The sequence below is a fragment of the Micropterus dolomieu genome, linkage group LG17 (assembly GCF_021292245.1).
Source record: "Micropterus dolomieu isolate WLL.071019.BEF.003 ecotype Adirondacks linkage group LG17, ASM2129224v1, whole genome shotgun sequence".
NCBI classification, from domain to species: Eukaryota; Metazoa; Chordata; class Actinopteri; order Centrarchiformes; family Centrarchidae; genus Micropterus; species Micropterus dolomieu.
This window is the reverse complement of record NC_060166.1, coordinates 9840532-9858932: the sequence shown is the minus strand read 5'-3', so window position 1 is coordinate 9858932 and position 18401 is coordinate 9840532. Positions and strand designations below refer to the sequence as shown.

Below are 18401 nucleotides of genomic sequence, written 5' to 3'. Positions count from 1 at the left end.
GGGGGGGGGGGGGGGGGGTAAGGAAGGCTAGAGATGAGCAGTGCGATTGACGGTTATTATCATTCTCCTCATAGCTGAAACACCTCCAGTTTATCTCCACTCAAAAGCAGGTGAGGCAGAAGATGAAGCCTGTGATGGAAAATATGCTTTTGAGAAAGAGAAACAGGGACGGGAGGATTTAAATAACCTGAGCAGAGTGGCGTAAAAAGGGAGAAGAAGGGAGTTGGCGGAATGTGGTGGAGGAGAGGAGGCAGAGGAAAAGACAGCAAGATGAATTGAAGTGAAGCCTCACTGTCAGGAGGCAGCTATATATGGATCTAGCAAACCCAAGTCACTTTTAACCAGATCAAACAAGTCATCAGCTTTAACTTTCAGGCTAGTTCAATAATCCTTTAAAGGCTTGGTCCCTGCATTATTGAACTGCACTATACGCTGAGGCAGACATGCTACAGCTGGGGATCAATTGCAGACTGGGGCTCATGGCAGATCTAGTCTCTCTAGAGTGATTTGCATTTCAGTATCTTTTTATTCGTGTTTATTTCCATGTCACAGCGTTAATGAACATTTGTGCTGGAGCGTTGTTCAGACAGTTACCCTTAATCCTTGCCTTGTTTGATACACATTTGTGTCATCATTAAAGTATTAAATGTCCACGTCCGTCCTCCTGCATTCTTGCTCATCATCTCCCTCTCTCTCTCTGAAAGCAGGGGGAGAGATGCCTCTCAGTGCGATTATGTTGTTATCAACACAGGCTGCTCTCCGCTGCACAACATTAATGGATTTTCTGTTGGTGGTGCCAGGGAAAGCCACGCTGAGCTGAACTTTGATCACACAGCAGACTTTGTTCTGTGTTCAAAGCCTGTCCTGGGATGGGGAATCCAGTTTAGAGCCAGCTCATCTCGACTCTCAACTAAAACCAGCATTTGGGGCTTTGACCGCAGCCCTTTGTGATTTGTGTTATTGACATTTGCATTGACAAAGTAACATCCATTAAGAAAGTCATCACTAAAACAAGAGGCAGAAAATTGAAACCACCTCCTTAGTTACAGCGCGAGATGTGAACAAAAACATTTCCAGACAGAGGCTGAAATAATGACTGCAGTTAACAGCCTTTTTACTTGCTTGAACCAAAATTATTCGACTTCAGACTGTACAGAACTCAGCTGCCAGCCTTTTAACTAGAACAAAGAAATGTGATCACATCACAGCCTGCCTGAGGAAATCAGATCAGCTGAGTTGGTAAACTCCTTTAAGAAGTGCCTTTCCTGAGAAGGTTAATTTTCTTTTTAACTTCTATTTTTGTTTAAACCTAATGGTTTTATGACAGTTTTTTTTGTAACATGGATTTTGACAAGTGCTCTATAAATAAAGATTATTTCTACTACATCAGCTGTAGCTACCTACCATAAGCAAATGCTAATTTTCACATCTAAAACACACAAGTTAGCTATTGACAAGCTTCTTGTCTTTGAAAATAACGCTAGGCTTCTGCTGTAGTAGCTAGTTAGACATGACTGGTAATGTTTGCAGCTTATGTGAGCACAGATAAACTTAGTACAGTTTAATCCTTTCCCTACATGTTTGTGTTTTTGGGTTTGGAATAACAAACAAAAGACACCAGATTATTGCTCCATCCAGAAGCCCATGCACACTGCTTCAATATGTGAAGAAATTCAAGGCTTTCCAGGGCAGCAACCACTAGTTACAGATGCTAAGCTGTTCCTGGCCAATCACTGTTCATGGGCGGAGTGTCGTGAACGGCCAATTTGAATATCCCAACTTTGAACATCATTAATTTCAGGACAGTAGATGTTGTCATCAAAAAAAGCAAGGCAGTGTGAGTTTAGATAAGTTTATTGTTATTCACATTTAAAAGATTCTAATGGCAGCACATTCTTCCACCGATACCTGGGCAACATCCTGTCCCGCAGACTCTGTGGAATGAAGTCTCAAAATTCATTTAGGGAAAAAGAATCTCACTTTCAAAATTAAATCAGGGATAAAAACCCACACCAGGGTAAGATGGTAAAAGAAAGATAGAAAAGCAGCATTTAAAACTTGGGGGTGGGAGTGCCATGTGCTTTTTTTGTGTGTATGTATTGTCTCAGAGCAGGCACATTAGCAGTCAAAGACGCAGCTTCACCTTCAGATCAATCTCTATCAGCATTACAGGAGCCAGAGAGCTGAGGAACAAACATGGATCAAAAATCAATCAAACTGGAGCGAGTGACCAAGAGACAGAGAGGGAGGGAGGGAGGCAAGTGCAAACCAGACTTGAGTTTGTGTTGTTTAGCTTGTAGGTGGGAACTGCCTGTTTGTCTGTGAGTTGTCTTCTACTAAACAGTAAGGGCTTTGTAAGGCTTGCCTGTACAAGCCTGACGCACACACAGTGTATAATGTAATCCATGTGTGCTGCACTGCATTCACACTAACAAAAATAGAACTGTGTGTGGACCTTCTCCCTTTCTTTCACGCTTGCTCCCCTTCTCCCTCGTGGCTTGGAGGGATTGTTGTGTCTCCACAGAGCCTGCTGTGTGGTTGGGAATATAAATATAAATACCAACACGTTTCCGAGGAGGCTTCCACAGAGTCTGTGCAGAACAGATGTCGGGGTAAACTGTCGCCCAAAACCACGGCATTTAAGGCCTTTCAAATGGAGGAATTGTGGTTCGACTCTATACATGTGATTAGCAGGAAACTGGATTGCAATATTCTCTTTTAGTCTCTCACTCCCTTCATTTTATTCATCAGCTCCTCTCGTCATCAGTCCAGGAGAAAGACCGCAGTCAGCAACAAGAAAAAAAAAGGAAAAAAAAGAAGCAGAAAACCATAAGATAAAAACCTCCAAAATGGAAAACCCCCAACTGTTGTAAACAAAACCCCTTGCAGCGCTGTCTTCACCACCTGTTCGTAGTCAATGCCATCGTCCACATCCCCAGCAGATGTCTGATGGTTAGGATTAAGATGGGAGGCTGGTTACCATAAGAACAAATGGGCCCATCTGTGTGTACGTGGTCACTGGTACTGGAGGTAGTTCTTGAGAGTCTGCGGCAGTGGGAGTGCGTCGATGTGATGGATGCGCTCTCTACCCAGAGCCAGTCGAGCTACTCGTCTGCACAGGTCCATAAGGGGGAGGGGCTCCGCTGTGAGGGACAAGAGAGACGTAGTGAGGGGCCTAACAGTGAATACTAATGTGACAACAGACCCTCTGAATCTGATTTAGTTTGTTTACACTTCAAGCTGATTTCTACACTTCAGTCAAAGCGCTTTGGTACTACTGAAGGCCAGTGGACACCTGCTTTAGTCCCTCTACTAAGCATGGACTGTGTGACACTACTGGCTTCATCCATCTCTTAAAGAAAAGGACTGTCCTTCAGACATGTAGGTGTCCGTTATGTTAATGCTCCTTATGGTTTTATTCAGACATGACAGCACCTTTATGGAAAAAGCAATAAGTCGCTGTAATATCTGGCACGTGGTGCGTGAGACAGATCACTGCTGAGAGGTGAATTGACAATGTAACGATGTGAAAGATTTAAAATGTTACTGTGTAATCTGACGTATGTTTCTGACTGTATGACAGTGATCTTAATCAGGGAAAGAAAACATGTATTTAGTTTCTGTGTGATAAACCATGTGCTGTTGCAGCATGTATATTAATCTGTCAGCATTCAATCCAGACATGACACAGAAATGTTAGCAGGTCCACCATAGTAAGTTTGACGTTGTGACTTGTACATGAAAGTAACCTGGGTGCTTAATCCGTCATGAGACAGACCTGTTGCTAGCACATTTATATTAATTTCAACTTCTCCCCCTGGTAGTGAGCACACTTGTTACCAATCAATGATAACTGACAGTCTTACCGCTTTTACAGAATTGCATGTTGAAAACATTTTTGCTTCATTTGTGTATTTAGTGACTATTTATTACACTTCGAAGGGTCTGAGATTTTAAGATATAGTAATGGAGTTTTCCACTGGGCCTTTTTGATGGACATTCGCTGCTTTGGTTTCCGAGTCCTGGTGTTGTACATGCTGGCTCACCGTCACGGCTTACAGAACAGACATGTTATTAGTAACACCTGTGCTTTTCCTACTAGTCAAAATGTCTGCAGTTAAAAAAGCTTATAAAAACACCCTGTAGATCAACCAACGTCATATTTATCATATAGTTTAATACAACTCACAGGCTGCCCCTTTAAAGTCGGCGATTTGAGTCATCATTCGAGAAGACCAAGTCGACTTGTACATTGTTAGCTGAATCACTGCACACATCTCTTTTTTTAGCTGCGTCATTGTACAATGAGCAATAGCATGTCAGTCTACATACTTTAGAAAGCGAGTCTCGTCTCAAAATGACCAAACCACAAAATTAACTGATGGAAGTACAGAAGGGCAGTGGAAATAGAGGGTTGCAGGTACGTCCTCCTCTACTGCTGTCCAGTGTGACTGACTGTTTGCTTGATAATGCTAACTATGACCAGGATGCAGTTTTAGATGATAAACAGATGATGAATAAAGACTTTAAAACATGGAGGCTAATGTAGGAGTTTAGTGTAGGGCTTAAAGGTGTGTAAACATGGATATACACAGAACTGTAGTTTCTATACATGGATAGTAGGGGTTGTGCAATGTGTTTGTCTACGATAGGGCTGCAACTAATAACTATTTTCTTAGTCGACTAATCTGTTAATTATTTATTCGATTAGTTGACTAGTCACGATTATCTTTGTCACCCCTCAACCCTAATTAAACCATTTAACTAATTAAATGTCTGATCACTGATCTCCAACACACAGACTAACTAGCTAATGTTACCATTAAGTGAACAAGATTTACTATTCACTTTAAAACTTAACTGTTTAACAAAGAGTTTTGATTTGGAACTATATAAATTAAAAGAACATTAAAAGCAAGTAGGCCTACTACAACCACAACTATACACTAACAATGTAATGTCTATTTAGAACAATAAAGCAACACTTCCCCTTTCATACCACTTATTTCTTAATAGTGCTTATAGGTTTTAGGCTCAGTGGAAAATGTTCTGTAGGCTACATCACGAGCCAGATGTTCCTTGATGTACTTTAAAGCACTACTACTACTGGGTCTCCGATATTGAAGAAATGTAACTTTGCAAAAAACTATCAAAACCACCATGTCCGCACAGACACTGCAACTTGCATGCTGCAGAAAAGTTCCTGACTGAAGTTAAAAATTAACAAGCAGTGGCAGGATATAACATTGACACCAACAGCCGCACAGTCTACACAGATTGAATCAACTGACGTGTACCAGCCTCACTTGCATGGAGCTGGTTTGGCCAAAAATTGCTACAATGATGTTAGAATCAAAGCCACTAACAACAACTATGACGGAACTCACAGCTAATAGAGTGGTGGATGAAATGGTTAACTTGTACTTGCAGTGTTTGAGGTCAGTAATACTTGCGCTGGTGATTTCATTTTTATAGTTTTCACTTAACTGCTTCAGTTCGGGGATAACCCCTTCACTCTTTCAACAGTTGGTAAGCAACAAACAGGAGCTCTGTGTTGAGAAGCTGCAGTCTTTATTTCCCGGCCACTGTAACTTACACTGTACATTACCGCTAAACTAAGGGCTTATTGCTGACACGCTGCTCTCTGCTGCCATTCAGCGGCTCACACGTTCACACACGCTTGCTGTCTCGTCCATCTCTCACATGACTTTTTCAAACACATTTTTGAAGGATGCAAAAAAAACAGTCACAGATTGTGTGTATTGTTACTTTTAGCCCTTTTCTCGCTCATACGCGGCCATTTAATTGAAAATATGAAATGGCCGAACGTTAGGTGACACACTGTGTAACGTTATGACACCATGACAGCAGTGGGTCAGAAAGTAGACACGATTTGCGGTGCTGCCGTCAGTGCTCCGGGATACTTTGGCTTGAAAAAATGCCAGAAAATATCTAGCTTTCATATTTTTGTCAATATCTCACACCCCTAATGGATAGTTGTGAGTTGAGCTAATTGTGAATGACCTAAACAAAAATGGTGGTTCAAATGTTTTTTTGTTTTTTTTTTCCAGCTCTACATTTAATTTACAGTTACTCTAATAACGCTATAGCCTTGGATGTATGTTAATAAAAAGCCCAAAGAAGCAGCATTATTATTATTAAAATATTAACCCAGACACGTCATCAATACTATCAACATATGCCAGTAGAACATGGCAATTTCCTTGTCTATGTATGTCAGACAGAGACAGACTCTTAACTGCTCTGTCCCTTTTATGGATGTCAAGCTGCACCACCTGGAAGCACCATCTGGTAGGGCCGAGTTCCTGCTGTTTGGAGTCCACTTGCACACTGTGCGAAGGACACGAGCAGGGACATTTACACTTGCATACAAACATAAACATACACACACACACACACACACACGTTGACAGGCTAGAGATGGACGAGAAAAGTTTGTCGTAGTTTCAATGAAGTTGCCTAACCTGCACAGTCTACATGACAGCAATCACATGCTTCTAGCCCTGATGCGATGATTTATTGATGAAGCCAGCGTTTTAACAATAAGCTCTTCTTCTAGGCAAAGACCTTAAAATGGTTGTATCAATAATTAATAACATCAAAGCTTTGAATCCATGTTCCAGTCTTAACATCGCATGATTTTTTAAATGCTTGTTGGGTCCGCTTTTTGCACAATAAAAATAAATTTAAAATACTGTAGATAAAGGGATTGCTTAAACACACACCTTACATTACACAGAAAAGCACACAAATCTACACAAGCCTCTTCTGTGACTGAAACTGAGCCGTTTCACTCCACAGTCTATTAAAAGCGAACCACATTACCACAAACTGACGCCTCATACCAACAAATAAGCAGCATATACATGATGTCTAGTCTTTAGTGTGTTCATGGAACAGTAGCAGACTGAGCCTGTCAGACCTCAGGCATTTCTCTGGGCATGAGCTGCTGCCCTGGTGGTGCCCAGCCAAAAAGAAACATCAAGCAGATCAGGTACAGAAATCTGAACTTGATGTCACTGATAGAATCAATGATGAACTTTCAAACAGTGCTGCAATTGACTGAACTCCCTGAATTTCTCGGCTGCGGTCCAGTAAGTGACCTTTGAAACGGCAGCGAGGGGAAATAATGAAATCCACCAGTGAACCGCAGCTGACAGGGTGTAAAGAAACAGAGTACAGCTATCTCAATTTATTTGACTGCCATGGGCTTAATGAAAAGACTTTGTAACAGCACCTTGGGGACAAGTGGCAGAGTGTGGATTCATTTGCAGCCAACACGGTGAGTGCCCAAATCAGGTGGACATGCTGAATGAGCCCGGACTGAACTGAGACAATGTGCAGTGACATGTGCAATGAGACTGCACAGCTGATAATTCTTCACAGCAGTGGTAAAAAATACCTGGCAGGACAATCACATCCCTCCAACATCTCATTACCCTCTGTTTCAAGTTCATGCGTTAGTACATCAACTTACAAGATTAGGAACCAAGAATCCTACAACTGGTAGTTCAATCGCATTTCCATTCGTCCAGCGTCCTGTGACCATCTGAACTCTGCTGTGTATCAAGGACTCCGATTCACACACACTCTTGGCTCAGGTGGGGCCTCTGTGGAAGGGAGGACCCAGAGATGGATTGACTTTCCGTTGGGTCTAACAGCACCTATCAATCAGTCTACCTTAACCAGCACAGCCCCAGCACGTACATAGGTAGTTTCCATAGTAACGAGCTCCTCAATGTGATGTCAATGTACTGGGAGCGTATAGTCAGACTCACAACGTGTTACATGTTGTATATGTGTCTAGATTTCTAGTGCTGCCTGTGTTGTTGCCAATTTAAATATTCAGATAGTAAAAAACTGTATTGACAGTGACCAATTAAATGTTAAACTGCAAATTAAGTAGCCTCATCACAAGAGATTGGAATTAACTGGTAAAACATTGTGTGGAAAGTATTTTCTTTAGCTTCCATTTGGCAGACTTAGAGAAGTCATCATATTTCCTGTACATTCATTTAATCCACAACCCATGAGATCCCCATTTTCTCCTCCAGTGTTATAACTTTTAAGTTACTGTACCTGCCTGGATCATCAGAACAAAGAAGAAAAGTGAATTATAACTTATCACACTTTAATTAGAAGTCCAACATGATTGCTTGGAGTGACGAGATTGATGCCACCACAGACCGTAGCATTACTCTCCAACAGTGTTCTCCTAGGTAAGGTGATGACGTGATGATGCTGCAAAACCTTCAGAAAACCAGCCAATCCCAGCTGGCACAAGCTGGTTTCCATGGTAAGGGTTGCCTGGGGCGACAAGTGGTCCCATCAGACAGAGGTGATGAGCGCAGACAGGAAGTGCACGCTGTCCATCAACTGCTAAAACTGACTAACACTGCAAGTGGTTTAAGTTGTGATTAAAAAGCTGCTCCGGGTAAGTTCTGCTTAAATGAGAACATGATGAGGTTAAGACTAGACCTGCCGTACAGCTATTATATTTCTTGAATTTTATTACCACCCCCGTTACCTAGAGCAACATCTTTGCATTGTGTTTTGGTGCGAGTTGACGAGGTTTTGAATACTTGCATTAAAGGATACACTGGCTCATAGCACAATTATAACTGACAACTGCAATGCCAGAAAGACATATTTCTCTATGAAATGGCCTCATGCATTCAGCTCATATATTAGACCTAAGGGGTAATTTTTCTTTCAAAGGGAGCTCTAACACTAACTTGACATGTATAATCATAATATTTACATTTTCTTTCATATTTGCAACTAAGCCAGTGCGTGTGCCTGCATGTCAAGTTTCACACACTGAATGACTAAACTCAATCAGAATGAACAGGCAGTTTTATTAACCAATCCATGCTAATCAGCTGGAAGCCCTTCACTTAACCAGCAGTGAAAAATGGAACGCTTTGCCCATTCTTCATCTTTCCTCCTCCCTCTAGTCTGTCATGAAAATGTCTTATCTCTGCAATCTCCCTTTCCTCTCAAGTCCCTTTTTTGTAATGGCCAGAGACTAGTTTGACAGTTTTATGGCACACTAAAGAGGAGATGGAGTGTGGGAAAGTGTGGTTAAGGACGACTGAGTGCCTGATATACCGTTACACTACAGAGGCCCGCAGGCTGGCAGGCACACACCTACCTAACACTTAATTGAGAACAAAGTGGAGAAAGGGGAGGTAAATTTAGGGACAGCGGCGCGTCAGTCTGCCCTCATTGATGTGAGATGGCCAATAAGAAACCAATGATAGAGTCCACTGAATTTGTGTGGGTATGTGTGCACAGCATATATATCAGCTCACCATGAGAGTCAACACGACGTGTTCCAGTTAACTCCATCCACTTCCTCCTGCATTCCCTTCAATACGAGAGATGTACCGAGGCAAGGGGGCATACTCCCAGCCACGCTCTAATTGAATAGCATAAAACTGTTGAGGCTGTCTGACCTAGTTTTACGATGACGTGTCTTACATATACAGCCCTTAAGGTAAGGACATGTCTCCGGTCCAACAGGTCAAAAGCGGGGGGAAAAGGGAGGAGAGGAATACATTTAAGGACGGACAGAATTAGATCAATGATGTATAGGATAAAAAAGAAAATTGGAGCAGGACAGTGAGGTGAGCAGCATTGAGGATGCGATAGGGCAAACCATCGCTCTATATCTAATTGGAAACGCAGGTGTTCAAATTGAATCGTCCACTCGGTGCTGAAACCGATTGCTCACTGAACTAGTGATTCCTTCCACTGGAGATATCAGACTTCCTATTACCTCGCACCGCCAAGCTAATGAGTTCCAGACAGAAGCATGGACTCCTGTCAATTTGGTCCCTGCTCCTCATTCGGCTTTTAACTCTGCTCAGGAAATGGAGGCTAAGCAGACATGACATGATTATAAATAGGACTATACTACTTTCCCAAACCAAAGAAATGCTCAGCTAATTTTTTCCTAAGTGTTTTTCTTTAACCTTTTCTTTATTTTACTTGGTGGTTGGACTGAAGTACACCCACTGCAGTTAGAAAAGACAACATGAACATGAAGTGAGGAGAAAACAAGCCAGGAGAGATTTGTCAACATGGTAACAGAATACAAAGACTAAATTCAAGTGGGCTTAAAAAAATAAGATTGATAAATCAACATCATTCCAACAATATAACAGGCTTTGTTCACTGAAGCACTATTTTGGGTTAGCTGGCAGTGAATGTTTATCACCACTGTCCCAAAGCCAAACCTATCTGTCCAGAAAAGGTTCAGCGGGGTTAGATTTAGTGCATCAAAAAGGATTAAATTCTGACAGGAAACTGATGGCTCACCAGCCCTGTACAGACCGAAGAGAGCTCTTATTGAAAATAAAAAGGACAAATTAGTTGAGCTGAAGACAGAAACTCAGGCTGCCTTGATACGTTACAGTTTTACCTACAAATCTTTGATGGGGATAAAATGCTTATAAAAAGATATTCATGCTAGTTTGCATCATCTGTTTTTTAAGTATCTGGACTTACACTACCAGGGTAATCTCTAAACGGACAGCTGTATGTGAATGTAGAATCTGTAGGCAAGGGACAAGATTTTGGCATCAGTTTTGTCTCGTCCTCTGCACAGCGTTATCTTCCACTGAAAGCATCCCAGTCGCATTTCAGGAGCTGAGCACACGTTGGCCATTTGGTTGGTTATTTTGTCATCAAAATGCTCACTAACTACAGGAGACCAACCCCCAAGACTGCTGGTGCTCAATGACTGGCTGACAAGCTGAATGGTTTTACTGTAGTTTTGAGAACCACACAGTTACACCTCTCCCCCGCTCCAACTTCAAACAATCACCTTCCCCCACTGCCATGCTGACACCCCCCCCTTCTCTGACCCCTTACCTGCACTCATAATCTGATAAGAGGATGAAGTTCCCTCCTGCTTCAAACGCTCCACAATCATCCCAATCCCTAAAAAACCCTCCACACCCAGACTATAAGCACTGGCGCCCCCCGGGGTGCATGCTCTCCCTACTCCTCTTCTCCCTCTACGTCAATGACTGCACCTCAGGAGACCCATCTGTCAAACTCGACGATACAACGGTCATCTGCCTCATCTGGGACTGTGATGAGTCTGCCTACAGATAGGAGGTCGATCAGCTGGCTCTCTGGTGTGGTCAGAACAATCTGGAACTTAACGCGCTCAAAACTGTGGAGATGATCGTGGACTTCAGGAGGAGCCCCCCCCCACACACACACACACTCTGCCCCCCATCAGCATTCTAACCAGGATGTACTTCCTGCGCCAGCTCAGGAAGCTCAACCTGCCCAAGGAGCTGCTGATCTACATCTACACAGCCATCATCCAGTCTGTCCTCTTCACGTCCATCACTGTCTGGTTTGGATCCGTCACCAAAAAGGGAAGGGACAGACTACAACGGACAGTCAGGACTGCAGAAAAGATCATCGGTGGCAACCTGCCCTCCATTCAGGTAGGCGCAACAAAGCACTGTATGCCAAAACCAACAGACTCAGGAACAGTCTCTGATTCTCTATTTCAGAGCTGTTCATACTTTCATATTGTATATACTGTATACCACATCCCCCTACCTCAAGTACATAACACCTGCACATAATACTTTATTATTACAGCATCCTTTACATGTATGTGCACCTGTATCTCATCCACCTCCAACATGTACATAATAACAATTACGGTAATAATTTACTCCTGCATCCTTTGCACTCTGCTCATTACACTATAGTCTCAGTCTGTCTATATTGTTTTTCCTTTATAGTGAGTGTATATGTGTTCTCTGTACTGTAGCCTGTGTATGATTGTGTAAGTAAGCACATTGTGAGCAATGTAAAGTCCTGAGTCAAATTCCTCATATGTGTACACATACCTGGCAAATAAAGCTGATTCTCAACATCGTCTGAAACAATTCCCTGATTTCCTCATTCGCGTTATAACACTGGTGTCTAGTCACTGTGTGGAGGACCTACAGCACCTCCACTCTTAGTATTGGCTCCGATCCAAAACACACACACTCGGAAGGGCTAGAAAAGGTGACATGTTTGCAAACTAAGCATTCTGGTGTATGAAATCAAGGTATTTTCAACTGTTTCTCAGTGTTAGTGTGTCTGGTTTCTTATCAAAGGCGAGGGGAATCCTTTTAATGACCTCAGAATCATTACAGATAGGATTGTTCATGTTTGCCTTTTGTGTCTTAATTTACCACTTTTTCCATTTGTAGAAATTAACATATTAGGCAAGCTGAGAACCATCCCCCTTCTGTATAATTGCCAAGCATTTCATTTGTACATTAAAATCCAAAAGAACATTGTCCACATTAGCTTAAAAAAGGACTACTTTATTAACCTCAGCTCCTCCATGGTCACCACCTTTGAAGAATGAGGAGAGGAAGCTAGCCATGCGTTGAGTGTTACCATGGTGAAAATCATTAACGATCGGGTGAAATTTTAGCAGACTAAGACCTAGAACACAATACTTCAGCGAATTTAAGACTTTAAGGCCTAAACCCTGATTGTGCTCCATATCGTTTCCACTGTTTCGACACTTGGGACAAACTGACACTGTATACAAAGAAAGGAATAACGTCATGCATAACATTTGGGAACATCGCCATGATCGTTTGTGATTGTAAAGTGAGGGCACATCTGGAATGTGAACGCGTCCGTTGTGTATCATAATTATGTGCTACTCACAGCACTATTACTGTATCAAATTGACCAACTGTATAGAAAACGTTTCAGATCTTAACGTGAAGTAACACGGCTTTAACATGAAGCTACCTCGCTAATTAGCACGACATTACGCGCCTCCTCTTCAGATGCTTTCATGTTTCCAGGAGAGCTCAGCTTTGCTGCAGTTTACGACCTTTCTGGTTGTGTGAAGAGTGAAACTTGTTGGCAACGAATTTAATAATCGATTTTTGTCGACTACGTCGATTAGCTGTTGCACCCCTAGTATGAATAAGCCTGCATTTATGCAGGTTTGTGCTTTAGGACCTGATACTATGAGAACCGCTCCATATACATTTTGAGGAAGCTTCAAATAACTTTTAAATCATTAAATAAATCAAGTTAACTCCCTTATCCACATACGAACAACAGGGCCCTGGAGTCCAATCAAAGCATTGGATCTTAGTCATTAATGTAGAATATTTGTGATCAACCACTGCATCAAGTCGTTATAACAATCCAAACAACACTGGCTAGCTGATTTTTAATCCAAGATTAATCTGTAAGGCAGTGCAGAGGTTCAACTGTAATTTATGCAAGGTCTAAACTCAGGTTACAGCTGTGCAGAGAATACTGCTAACGGCTCTGAACTGCAGACAGGCAGAAGGAAGAGAAATCCATTTGCATAAAGCAAGCCCTTAAACAAACTAGTGTGCAAGCTGCCTGGTCAACAATTAATCATCCACCTATCCACCAACAAGTCAACTTAACTGTTTCCACAGCAACCTGACAACACAATTGGGTGTTGTAAACACCGAAAGGAAGGATTAGTGTTGAAAAGGATCAGGAGGAAAAAAAGAAGGCGTAGAAAGGATAGCAGGAGGGATGAGATGAAACACAATGGAGAGCTGGAGTCAAATACGGTTCACATTTGAAAAGGGGAGGGCAAGCACGTCAGCATAAAAAGCTTCCTCTTCTCTGAGTCCTTTCTGGTGTAAAGGAGTTTGGAGCATCTTGTTGTTGTTATTAGGCTGGCCAGGCCAGTGTGGTGTCCTGAGGTGTACCAAGATCCAGCAACCCCATCGTTTTGTACTAGGTGTTAGCGAGCCAGAGGTATGAAAACAAATATAATTCATGTCTCAGTAGGGTTGGTTTAAGTGTCTCTGGGACTGAGAGCCAAAGGACTGTGTTCACCAAAATGCAAGAAGGATGATAAAACTGCATAACTGCAGGGTTTTAGGGGACAATATAGACAGAGGAGAAAAGTATAGGGATACTTATCTCTTCTTGCTTCCCATGGAGTAAGAGATGGAGAATAAAAAATTAAGCAGGAAGGAGAAGGAAGAAAAAGAGGTTTAAAGATACCACAAGACAAGTGAAAGACCAAGAAAGTGAATCCTCATTGAGTTACTATAAGATGATGCACAAAAGCAAGATCTGGGAAAAGGGGGAGCGCTGCCATCTCCAAGCGTACATTTTAATGCTTTCATTTTTCTCTATTTACAACATGGAGATGTGCTTAAGCCCGATATAGTACACTGATCTTGCATGTGTATTTTGTCAAAACATAAGCTCTTTGAACATTCATGGGCAAACTCAACTGACATCCTAGATATTGTACTAGGCAGCCTTTACTGATGCATCTGTCACCATGATATTACCTTTACTCATACATTAGTCATCTCTGATGTGTACAATTAAGAAAAAAGGAATATAAAACTAGTGACTGACATGAGTTCAGGCTCATAAGTTAGCGCCATTAGCCGTTTCCATTAGCAAACTCTGTTTTGCCATCTCCAAGCTTCATTAGTCTGGCAAGAAACAGACTGATCAAACTATCCGTGCACTTCTGTGGTTTCTACTAGCTCTCACACACAGACACAAACTACACAAAGTTAATAATGAGAATGCTGTGTTGTTACAGTTTTGGCAAGACAAAACACTGCAGAGCCTGTTTACTAGGGCTCCACATTACCTGTTCTCTCAGAAATCATATACCCACGCTTGACAAAGCTTAGTTATTTCACGCAAAAAGTACCCTTCGGCTTGTGTAGGAGACGCCCCAGGCGCGTCTGTATAGAGAGCCTAAGTCCCTCCCCTTCCGGTGGACCACCATGGGACCTTACTTTGGAAAAAAATATATACAGTAGTCAATGGCAAGAGACAATTTTTTTGATCCCGTTTCAATTGTGCTCTGAATTACACATGGTCAATTTAAAATACATTTCAAAGTCAAGAAAGTCACAGTTCAAACAGGATAAAAAAATAAGTTGTCGTTTTTTTCCGAAACAAGGTGCCATAAGTCAGAAGCAGAAGTGAGTGACTTAGGCTCTCTATATGACACCCTGGGATAACTGGAAATGCTAGTAGCGCTTCCGGTCGCTAACTAGCAAGTAAGCTAGCGAAGCGAAGTTTGTGTTTAAGGCGTTGACAGTCCCCCAAAGTCCCTTACCCTAACCATCACAGAAGTTTGCACCACATTGTTAGGTCTCCGTCTAATATTCCTAAACTTTAGATGGTCGTAATCAATGTCGTCGATGAGTCACCCCAGCACTACTGTTTCCCAAACTGGGATCTAATCACTTAGTTCACATTTATGCATTTGTCAGGTCTAATGGCTGCATGGAGAGTTGAGACACATTTGTCTAAACTCACATTTTCAGCCAGTTTGTCAATGTAAACAATGTCAGAACAGCCTACTGTACATTTGCTCAATACAAATGGCTGAGATGTTAATGCATTATGCAATGTAATTAATTTGATTTTAAATACAAAGTTGATGTTGTAGATGTCATTGTGCACTCATAGGCTATAATCAAACAATTGGCGGGAGAAAGAGCCCAAACAACCCATCCTTTAAATTTTGGGGTTATTTCAACCTGTCCTTCGAAATCCAAGGATATGTCAACCAGACTACACAGTAAACAATGTACTTGACGGTACAAGCTCGAGTTTTTTTAATTTCTTCTGGCTGTATACGTTAGCTATGTAATAGAATATATTAATGAAGTTTGGTCACGGTCAATTGTTCAGTTTTCTGATGACAGTGTTCGCAGGATGATGCAGCTTTGGTCAAGCTAGTGGTTTGTGGAGTTAGAATGTGCTTGAGCTTTTTCTAAAAACAGATTTCTACTGTTTCATTAGAGACACCCAGTTCTATCTCTGGCATCTAAGAGACAGACAGGTTACGTAAGAAATCAAATCGATGCAGCACAACCAGAGATAGTCATTTCACTTCCACACTTCCTTCTTTCTTGTTAAAATCTTTCGCTTAAATTATCCACAAAGCAACTCAGACAGTTCGGTCAGAGATTTAGGTGAGTTACGCTAGTAGCGGCTAATGTAGCCTCGAGCCTGTAACCTAAAGGAGAGATTAGGAGCGGGCTACAGAGGTCGCCCAGATTTTTTTGGGATTTTCCAACTTGTAGCCCCAACAAACGCTGACTCAAGTGACATCACTTGAGGCAATTTCTCAGACTTCACACAGCTCCCTCTGAACCCACAAAAAGGCTTCAAAGAACTTTCATAACATATTCAGTAGTACTCCCCAAGACCTCAAAACAGACTTTGATGTGTAAAATCAGCAGAGTTCCCCTTTCAGCAAAAAAGCCTGAGACATTTGAAACAAAAGGGGCAACATGGGGGATCCCTTTTGAGTCCTCTTTCTAAGCACCTGCTGTAAGACCAAGAAAACCCAATATTCTGTTTAGTCTGCCAACTCATGAGGAATATATGGCATGAAATGTGTTCACCAGAAACATTTCCTTCCACTCTCCTACCGATTTGTATGAATCGGCACTGGATGCACACAACCAAAACAATGAGCTAGAGGCCTCTAATAGCCACAGAGAACTGTTGAGAGGATGCTGATTTGCAGAATGTTAAATACGGCTTAATTAAAATTTTAGCTAATGAAAGGCCACTTCCATGTTTATACATTGCGGCTGTCTCCCAAGTATTGGTGCTTCAAGAACATATTTTCCCCACTCGAGCTACATCTTACACTGAAACCAAAACGCATGACAGATTTTAATTTTACATTACAGCTTTAATGAAGCATGAATATGTGCCACTCTATACACTTTATGTGCACATAAGCTACTTCACACTCACACACCACAAACTCGACATATCCCACTATGAAAGGCCAGACGCTGAGCTCAGAGGCACACTGGGACATCTTCCAGAATTCCTCCTCTACTGGCTGCTGTCTGCCAGCACACATACACACACACATGGCTAGCAGCCACGGACATGGTGTCCATGCCTCAATGTCTGCAACGCCCCCAGCCAGCTTTGGGTCTTTGTGCAACATACAGGCTAAAGCAGGAGGGAGGACGGGGGGCTATTACACAATCTAAGGAGGCAGACATGATTGAGATAACTCTACTAGTTGGAATGATGACATTTAACAGAAAAGAGCAGCAGGGCAGAGAGAAACCTTGAGAAAGACGAGCTGACACACCAACTGATCTATATGGTGATTTCAGGACACTGGTGAAAGAGATGTTCCAATAACATCAGAGAGGTGGAAACCGTTGTCTTGTTTTGCTCTGAGTTTGTGAAAGTTTCGGGACAAATTGTCTGAAGACTAGAGAGAGTGCTCAAAAGCTATAGAGGGAAGCAGACTAGAATAGTACAAAGAGAGCATGTTTAAGCTGCTTCCTATTGGTAAACAGAGCAGCAGTCTCTCATTGTGGGCTTTTTATAGATCAGTGCAGACAGAAATGTGCGCTATATATCTATCCCCCATTCTCTAGTAAAATAAAGCCTTCCTAGTCTTGCCTTAAACCTTATAAATTTCTGGAGACCAGATCTACGTATTTGGAAATTAACCACAACAGTAGTAGTAGAGGTTATAGTTTTTAAAACTTTTCCCATATTACAAAGTAAAGACCATTTTAGCCACGCTACGGATTGTATGACCGTGTCTTTTCCAGAGGATTAGGTGTTTAGTAAAGGCTGTCAAAATGACCCAGGTTCCTTATTCAGACTTCTCTCTCTGTGCCTCTCTACCTACCGTCGATGTTTTAAACAACAGCATGCTGTAATACAACTGGACACACAACTGGCCTGGCCTGATGGCTGACTACACATCTTTTCCCAGAATTCTGTTTCCATCTCTTTTCCTCCTCCTCTCCCACTATGGTCCTACCCTGGACTCCCATAATGTTAAAGAACAAATCTCACCCTGGGCTTTTACAGCTTTAATGAGCAGATCCAAACAGAAGTCTATCTGAAGTTTCATACATACAGTGGGGGAAATTAGTATTTGACCCCTTGCTGATTTTGCAGGTTTGCCCACTTACAAAGAATGCAACGATCTATAATTTTAATCATATGTACATTCTAACAGTGAAAGACAGAATCCCAAAGAACATTCCAGAAAATCACATCATATGAATTTATAAAAATTGATAACCATCTGATGAGGAAAAACAAGTATTTGACCCCCTGGACAAACAGCATGTTAATATTTTGTAGAAAAGCCATTATTGGCCAGCACAGATGTCAAACGGTTTTTATAGTTGGTGACAAGGTTTGTGCACATTTCGGCAGGGATGTTGGCCCACTCCTCCCTGCAGACAGCCTCCAAATCATTCAGGTTCCGAGGTTGTCGCCTGGCAACTCGAATTTTAAGCTCCCTCCAAAGATTTTCAATTGGATTCAGGTCTGGAGACTGGCTAGGCCACTCCAGA

The 18401-nt window shown here is 42.0% G+C and overlaps 1 protein-coding gene across 1 annotated transcript in view; it reads right to left on the bottom strand.

The window, feature by feature from the left end:
* Nucleotides 1-1838: 1838 nt before the first annotated feature.
* Nucleotides 1839-18401, bottom strand: part of LOC123986430 (SPRY domain-containing SOCS box protein 4-like) — a 52668-nt gene continuing 36105 nt past the window's right edge. The window contains exon 4 of the mRNA XM_046074674.1: nt 1839-3143. Within this exon, the coding sequence (XP_045930630.1) occupies nt 3016-3143 (128 nt within the window). The 3' untranslated portion in view covers nt 1839-3015. The remainder of the gene's footprint in view (nt 3144-18401) is intronic.